Genomic DNA, 8993 nt, shown 5'->3' on the forward strand with positions numbered 1-8993 from the left:
TTTGAGAATTGAATGTGGTATACTGGTATTGGTAATAGATTCACCTAATTGCATAAATCCAGCAAGCTTAGCTAGTGCATGATTTTGGCCATCCTCTATCACTGGAGTGGTATCAGTATGTCAATTGAGCGCTCTAGGACTGGTATTGCCTAATTGCATTGGCCTAAGCTTCAATATATTGCTGCTAAAATATGCAAACACACTATCAATGTTAGAATCATTTTAGTTATTTATGAATCAAAACTTGCAACCAGTCTAGTAAACTTGCAAGTAGCTATAAATTTAGCCCTCCTATTAGGTTATAGGAGATATGGTGCCATACAGCACTATAATGTATAATGGCTAAATTTGAAAGTTAAAAAACTTATTTTTAATCTCAACCTTTGGATAAAAATGTTAACTTTTTAACTTTTATTTATTATTATTATTTATTTATCATTTTAACTTCTCAACTTTTTCCTCTCACAATTTCATGGCGGTGCAATAGCCCAAATCGCAAGTTCTCTTAACTACCACTAACAATTAGCTACAATTAACCCCTACATAACGTTTTTTTATTTCAAAACTAAGATAAATTAAATTAAATTCGAGGGACCAAAACAATAGCCATTTGAAAATTCAGGGGTAAATGGCAAGTTTTAAAATTTGAGAAATCAGAGGACGACAACAACAAAGTTAGAGAGACTAAAATGTATCTTTGCTAAAAGTCTTACTCTTCTTAAAATGGTACAATTTCTTAATGGTCATCATCATCAATTCCATATCATCACCTAAAAGAAGAAGAAGAAGAAGAAGAAAAAAAAAGGGGTCCACATGCAGACATACTAGTTGGACTTGCGTGCCAATTGCTATCCATAAAAAATTCAATTTCAAAGAAGATGCATAAAAAAACTTTGCCCTAGGGGCTTGTGCCACATGACAATTGTCAAAGTGAAAACCAACTATTATGTGAGTGCACACATTTTGATGGGATGTTGCTAGGAAAACCATGGATTCAATGAAGCTATGCTGTGTTTTGGTGCTCTTGGTTGTAGGCTTGGCAAGATTACCAGCATTGGTGTGGGGTGGTAATGGTGTACAAAGATGTGATTTTTCAGCTATATACAACTTTGGGGACTCAAACTCGGACACAGGAGGCATTTCATCTGCAGCTTTGAAAGTGGTTCCTAGACCCAATGGTGAAAACTTCTTTGGTCGCCCTTTGGAAGGTTTTGTGATGGCCGACTCATTATAGATTTTTTGGTAAGTAGGTTAGTAATCGTCAATAATGTCATGCAAATAGAAATTTCGTACAAATTGTTCCTGTTGCCTACCGTGCTGTACTTTTACTAATCATTGCAGTGTCCTGTCATGCTTCAATCATAGTTATCATAATTTTTGACAGGTAAATGTTACAGCTAGTCCCCCCCAATAATCAAGAATTAATTGAATTGAGTTGCTATGTGTTAGTGCGGCTCAGGAGCTGAAGTTACCATTCCTGACTGTGCATACATGGACTCACTCGGTACGAATTTTTGGCATGGTGCAAATTTTGCAACAGGAGGTTCATCAATTCTTCCAGGTGGTTATAGTCCATTCCATCTTGGCATTCAAATATCCCAGTTCAAACAATTCAAATCTCGTACAACAGCTCTATATGGTCAACTCAGCCCCAACAGTGAGTCTCTCTAGCCCTCTCTCACTGACTGGGTCTAGTGATGCTTGGGAAACACAACATTTTGTGGGTAATAAATGCTCATTTAACAGCGAGTTGCAGATCCACGTGATGTGTGGGAATGAATAATTATTTTGTATTGTAATATAATGTATAATTTTTTCTCTAAAATTTGTTGAAGATAATTTGTTCTCCTAAAAATTAAACAATTTCTATTTGGTCCAATTAGGTCCACTTTTGTCCAATTAGGTCTACTTTGGTCTATTCGGTCAATTTTGGTCCCCTTCAGTCCATTTTAGACTAATTGGGCCTTAAGTTGATTCTTTTTGTAGGTTTTCTTTCCAAGTTTAGCTAAAAATTTCATTTTTTTTTCCTTAATTTTTGGGTTAAAAAGTATGAAATTTTATTATATTTGGACTAAACTCTTTATTTTGAGTTAAAAAATACAAAAAAAGCTAAAATAGACAATAGAAATTAGAAATATGAGCACTAAAAATGCAATAAAAATGATAAATATTCAAGTCTTATTCAGTCCACATTAGTTCTGTTCGGTCCAATTTGGTCCTATTCAGTTCATATGGTCGTAATTGGTCTATTCAGTTCTATTTAGTCCATTCTGTCCACTAAAGTTATATTCAGTCCATTAGGTCTTATTCAGTTTACTTCGTCTTATTAGGTCTATTCGGTTCACATTGGTCCTATTCTGTTCATTTCGTTTTTATTTGGTCCATATTGGTCCTATTCGGTCCATTCTGTTTATTATTATGGACTTATTCCTTCTATTCTGTCCACTTTGGTTATATTTAGTCTTATTTAGTCCATTATATCCACTTTAGTCTATTTCAGTCCTATTCGGGCTATTCGGTACACTTTAGTTCTATTCGGTCCATTTTGACCATTTTGTTCCATACGGTCCATATTCGCCATATTCCTTCCAGTCTGTCCACTTCGGTCTAATTTGGTCCATTCTGTTTACTTTGGCCCTATTCGGTCCACTTTGATCCTATTATGTTAAATGCCAATCAAAGGCAAGTAATCTACACCAGATTGGGTGTGTGAACAGTGGCAGAGCCAAGAATTTATCTTTGGGGGGCTATTTATAAAAATTTGTGTGTGTATGAAATCTAAAATAGTAATGTACAATACTTTATAACTCAATATGTGCTATAAACAACAACTAAATACATGTTAATTTTTTAAAAATGCTAAATACATGTAAATATAGTATATATGGTATATTTTAATCAAACTAATCAAGTACATTTATAAATTATAATGCCATACAAAATATAATATATTGATTATTATAGTAACAAATAATATATTATAAGGAAAATAAAAAAGAAAGCAAATGAAAAGTAAAGTAAATAAATCAAATTAAAGCAAATGAAAAGTAAAGTAACACAAGAATAATGTACATGGGTGAAGGCCCTATAGAAGCTTCAAGCTCGTCTTTTACTCTTTTTTGTCTAGTTTAGTCACACAAAACTTTTATTTTTATATTGTAAATACAAAACTACAGCAGCAGTGGGAAAATGAAAGAACTGAAAAGAAAAAAAAGATTTTGGATTGTATTCTATTTTACAATATTTTTACAAAATGTTGATATGGTCAACCTCTTATTGGTTTTCATTTAAGCCCACTATTAATATCATTTTTTCATTTACCAATAACCACTCACCACTCACCACATTAACAGTTTGTAATATTTTTTGTAAAACAGTTTATATCTCTAGTATTATTCTTCTATTGAAATGAAAGTTAGGTTTATTTTTAGACTTTCTTAAATATATATATGTATATCATCCGATATGGGGTCAAAATGATAAGGTTCTTTTAAATTATTTTATATTATTTAGGATAATTCAAAAAAAAAAAAATTCATTAATTTCTTTCAAAAATTTTGGGGGGGCCAAGGCCCCCCTTGGTCCTTGAGATGGTCAGCCACTGTGTGTGAAGCATTGGAATGAGGTAAATCAGGAGTTTGACAGGCAGCTTAAGGACAAGGTGCTTCAGCTAAGGGCACAGCTTCCTGATGCAACATTTACTTATGTTGACGTGCACTCAGCTAAATATGCTCTCATTAGCAATGCAAAGAATGAAGGTAAGCTCAGGAATTTATTATACAATATTTAATTGAACTTTTCATATATGGTCACATTAAAATGGGTGGCTGTGAGATAATGATCCACTAAACATTCACTACAAAAAAAAAGGTTCTATAGCCGCGTTAGGGTTAGAATCACCAAACAGTTAGGGTTAGAATCATTATTTATGCAATATTGCGTATATAATGATTTTATCCCTAACTGTTTGGTGCTGGAAGGTTTTGTTGATCCAAAGCGAATTCTTAATGATTCCTTATCATCCCAGTGATTTTTAAGCACATTGCAGTGTGCTAATGACTGCTGCTCAGTTTCTTGAAATTTTAGCCATATAAATGTTGGCCATGTTGAACACGTAGCATTCACCAATTGAGCTGTGTCTCAATCATTATCAAGTATCTGTCTGGACTCTCTGGATATGTTGTGTCAAACGTTTGCTCTTTCATAACTTGATGCTGCAATAAAGAAAAAATTTAAGACTTCTAACATGCTACAAATGGCTAGGTTTTCCATCCATGCAAGTTTGACCAGATTTTAATAAACTTCGAGAGAAAAGCTTGAGACCCGAAAGATTTCACAGTTCACTGAGCTGACCAGTTGTTGTTAGTGCAACATCACTTATATGTAGTCTTATCACTATCACTAACACCGGTTTTATTTTACACCCATCTCAAAATTATGAATTATTTATTTTTTTTTGTGTTTTTTTCTTTTTCTTTTTTGGTCTTTAGACTTAAATGAAACTTTGAAAGCATCTATTCTGCCGTGAAGAGCAAGTTAAAGAAGCTTTATTGTTGGGAAGTTCTCCATCAGAAATTACTTTCAAGAAAAGGGAAGGGCAAGGATGCTTATATGTGCCATTGAATATTAGTTAATCTCTACAAGTTGGGTCCCTTTTAGTCATAGGATGGTAATGTACAGACGTTCTTTCACCTCAAGACATTTGTAGCCCAACTACAACCACAGATGTTTAAAATTTGAAGCAATATTTAAAAATTGAATGTGTTATTGGTAGTAGACCCCCTGGAATGGCGTGTAATAACTAATAAGTGTTATATAACGGTTCGTGGGCGTTGAGATAGTGAAATTTTGTCTAACAAGAAGCTGGATTACATTGCTATAACTGCCTTCAACTTCAATTACAGGACTGTGACCGATATTGACCAATGTCTGCCATGAATTTCTGAAATTTATTATTCATATGTAAATAAGAATTTTGTTTTATTATTTTTTACAATTAAATTTTAAAATTAGTGTGTTGTCCAATTTGATGTCAATGAAGTAAGAAAATAATAGCCTAGAGCATATTGCCATTGCATAGGCCTCGAAGACTTGAAACAGAAAAGGGGGAAAAAAAAGCTTCAAACGTATAAGCAAGTGTAGAATTATGGCCCTTTGAATCTTTGATGTTATAATTTTTGAATTATTTTGTGACTTTTTGAGGCGTTAGGCTTTGTCCATACCATTATACATGACATGAAACATAGCGAAACCAAACTTCTTAAAAAATTAGGACGTGACATAGAGATATTAGCCTTTTGAAACTATATGGATTAATATGTTATATTATTGAAATAATAGGGTTTAAAATGTAATTTTTTTTGGGCTATGTGAAGTTTAGTTTGTATTATTATTATTATTTTTTTTGAGAAGTAGTCCATGAAAAAAAGGCTTGGGTCCAAACCAAAGTAATCTTTTAAGCTTGAACCCACACATTTTAGTACCCGTTTGGATTAGGCTTATTGCGCGTTTGCATTTAGAGTTTCACGTTTCTTTTTTTTTGGCACGACAAATTTCACTGTTACAGCTACTGTTCATGCAGTGTTCATGAACAGTAGTCGTAATATTTGACTTTTCAGAACACCAGTGGGTCTAGTGAACAGTACACGGGATCCACAAATCTCATTTTTCAGCAATTTTTCATTAAAAATGGGTTTCACGGCACTATTCACACATTTAAAAATTATTTTGTTACAATATTTTAAGTTTTCAGCTGTATCCAAACGGACTCTTAGTCTTTTACTATCTATTGACTTACTTTACGTCAAACTTTTTGTATTGAAACTCTTTCCCCAAGGTTATCTAATTATGCAAAAACTAGGGCAATGTACAGATAATGTTGTATTTGTAAGATAAAATTTAGGGTGTAGCAAAAACAAAACAAACATAAACATACTTTCGGTTATAATTGTTTAAGTGTTTGGAGAAAAGAAGACTCACTATATGATGATAGTATTTATAAAACGTGTTTTCTAGTTTATGGCCTTTACCTTACATGTTTCCTTTTGATAGAGACAGGTTATATATATAGGCTAGACTAGGGGCCTTTTTAAATTAAGATTTGTTCCATAATCTCTTTCTATCAAGGAGTTTAAAACTTGTAACTTCAAGGTGTTTATTAACCAAAGAGGCTATACCAAATGAGAGTTACTTAGAAATTGTTATTCACCATAATGTCTTTCACAAATAAAATCTTTAAGACATGAGTTTTCATTTATCACTTAAATGTGGGCCACATAAAGTTTTCTTGAAATCTTACAATATTATGTAAGATTATTTTGGAAAATGTTATATATGTATTATAACATAATTGTTAGAGAATTTTATTAGAAATGAGTTTATTATAAAAAGCAACACTTATAAATTGCACACACATATCCATTATAATTATTCAATTGAAATTGAAATATTTAAAATAAAATAAAAAACATTGGAAGCAAGAACTTCATAAAGCCATAATGCTTTCTCTTTTCCTTATGTGATTTCCCTGCCCTTCAGTCCTAAGGATATTAAGCTACCTACCAAACTTTACCTTCTTGTAAATTGTAATTTTACTCCTTTTGAGCACATATTTTAATGAGAAGAGTTGTTAGGCTTACTTCACAGCTTTAGATCACAGTAATGATGGAACTTGTATAGTTTTTTAAAAAAAACAATTTCATGCGACGGAGGTATGAGTTTTTGAAATTCTTTTTGTGTAAGGGATGTATTATAATGTTACTGCTTGCTTCTTTCAGTAGCATGTTCTATGGATTAAAAAAACAGGCTCTTTTCGACATATGAAAATCAAATGAATGTTTAAATTTTACTTAGTTGTCATGGAACTTTCATGTGCTTATTTGATAGTAAACTTTGTTTAGCTTACCACAGATCAATTGGTGATTTATAACGTGTAGCTTAGCTTGACCTCTCTCTCTCTCACACAAAAGTCAGAATTGCCAAAAATTAGTTAGCCTCTAGAGGCCCGTTTGGCAACAGTGTTTAAGTTGGTGTTCAAAATGATGTTTAGTATGTGTGTGTATATATATATATTTTAAGTGATAACTATTTTGTAAAAGCATGCTATTTTATTTAAAGAGTGAAAAATAGAAAGAAAAAAAAGAGAAAAAAATAAAGAAGAAGAGGAAATGAAAAATGATGTGAAAGAGGTGGGACCGTGGGTGAAAATGAAAGAAATAAAAATGGTTGAAGGGTGAGACAAAAAAAAAAAGTGTCACGTTCACAATATTTTCACAACAAATCATAGATAGCAGGTTGTTACTGGTTTTAATTTGAGCCTTATCATTGAAATTACTTTCTTATCTACTAGTAATAGCAAATAACAACCTGTTACCTTAGATTTGTTGTGAGAGTGTTGGAAAAATATTGTGAATATCATTTCTCTTTACAAAAAGATCATTCAACAATGTTGGAAACTAAAAACCTTTTAACTTATATAAAAAATGCGACTTAGTAATATTACTTGAAAACTAAAAACTAATATAAATGAGTTTTTTGAGAATTATAACTCAAACACCGTTAATAAAACATCCTTACCAAACGCACCTCAGTGATTGAAATTTTAGGCCCCTTTTTTTATAAAAAATAAAATTTCGCTATTGTCCACACAGTTGAATTGTTTTTAAGAATTGGGAACCCTATCACTTTGCATCAGTTGCAGTGGCAGACCATCATAAGGATGAAAAGAGGCCTTCCCCCCCCCCCCCCTCCAAAAGTTTTTGGAAAAAATTAATGATTATTTTTTTGGAATTACCCTAAATAATTTGAAATTTTTTAAAAAGAACCTCATCATTTTCCCTCCATAGCCGATAAGATACATATATATTTAAGAAAGTCTAAAAATAAATATAACTTTCATTTGAATAGAAGAATAATTCTAGAGATATAAACTATTTTACAAAATATAAATTACAAACTACTGATGTGATGAGTGGTTATTAGTAAATGAAAAAGTGATATTAATGGTAGGTCTAGATGAAAATCAATAAAAGGTTGGCCAAATCAACATTTTGTAAAAATATTGTAAAATAGAATACAATCCAAAATCTTTTTTTCCCCCTCACTGCTACTGCTGTTTTGTGTTTACAATATTAAAGTAAAATTTCAGTGTGATTAAACTAGACAAAAAAGAGTGAAAGACAAGTTTGAAGCTTTCGTAAGCCCCTTACACATGTACAGTGCTCCTGTACATGTTACTTTACTTTTCATTTGCTTTCTTTTTTATATTCCTTTTAATGCATTATTTGTTATTATATACCTAATGACATTATAATTTATAAATGTACTTGATTAGTTTGATTAAAATATACAGTATATACTACTATATTAACATGTATTTAGCATTTAAAAAAAAATGTATTTAGTTGTTATTTATAGCACGTATTGAGTTATGAAGTATTGTATATTATTATTTTAAATTTCATACACATACAAAAAAATTTATAAATGGCCTCCCCAAAGATAAATTTTTGGCTCTGCCACTAATTAGTGGGATTTAGGCACTGTGAAATTAGATGATGAGAGGAGATTGAAGGAGAAATAGGAGCTGAGAGCTTGAAAATTATGACCAAACCGAGGAATTGGTTGAGAATGTAAGTGAATTTTTTAATCTTCAAACTCAGTTTTTTTTTTTTTTTGATAGGTTCAAACTCAGTTATTGATTTACTATTGCATGGTGCAATGGCACTAGATCCCAAGTTTTACCCGCCAAAGTGCTAAAGCAATAATGTATAGAACAATGTGCCTTCTAGCCAAAATTCTAATAGGCAGTTATAAACACAACTTGTATGACAGCTTTAGGGTATAAGAAATGAATTTATTGATGACAAACTAGGAACATGGACAACTAAAAAAAAATCAACTCTAAAACCAAATTCATAATTCATTATTGCACCTAAATCCTAGACATAACTAAAAAGAACCACCGAAAGTCACATCAAAATCATAGTGATAGC

General features: G+C 31.7%; 1 protein-coding gene across 1 annotated transcript; it reads left to right on the forward strand.

Moving 5' to 3' along the window:
• Positions 1-988: 988 nt before the first annotated feature.
• On the forward strand, positions 989-4030 carry LOC142632742 (GDSL esterase/lipase At3g27950-like). Its single transcript, XM_075807092.1, has 5 exons — positions 989-1208; positions 1342-1384; positions 1450-1657; positions 3635-3758; positions 3981-4030. Exons 1-5 carry the CDS (start codon positions 989-991, stop codon positions 4028-4030), a joined length of 645 nt encoding a protein of 214 aa, XP_075663207.1.
• The last annotated feature ends 4963 nt before the right edge of the window (positions 4031-8993 follow it).

Source organism: Castanea sativa, chromosome 1 (genome assembly GCF_040712315.1).
Source record: "Castanea sativa cultivar Marrone di Chiusa Pesio chromosome 1, ASM4071231v1".
In the NCBI taxonomy this organism is placed as follows: domain Eukaryota; kingdom Viridiplantae; phylum Streptophyta; class Magnoliopsida; order Fagales; family Fagaceae; genus Castanea; species Castanea sativa.

Bases quoted from the DNA above. Each gene is read 5' to 3' on its own strand.
- LOC142632742 (XM_075807092.1), top strand. From the start codon at position 989: ATGGATTCAATGAAGCTATGCTGTGTTTTGGTGCTCTTGGTTGTAGGC. The intron at 1,385-1,449 runs GTAAATGTTACA...GCTATGTGTTAG, and splicing joins GTTATCATAATTTTTGACAG to TGCGGCTCAGGAGCTGAAGT. The intron at 3,759-3,980 runs GTAAGCTCAGGA...TGGTGCTGGAAG, and splicing joins TAGCAATGCAAAGAATGAAG to GTTTTGTTGATCCAAAGCGA.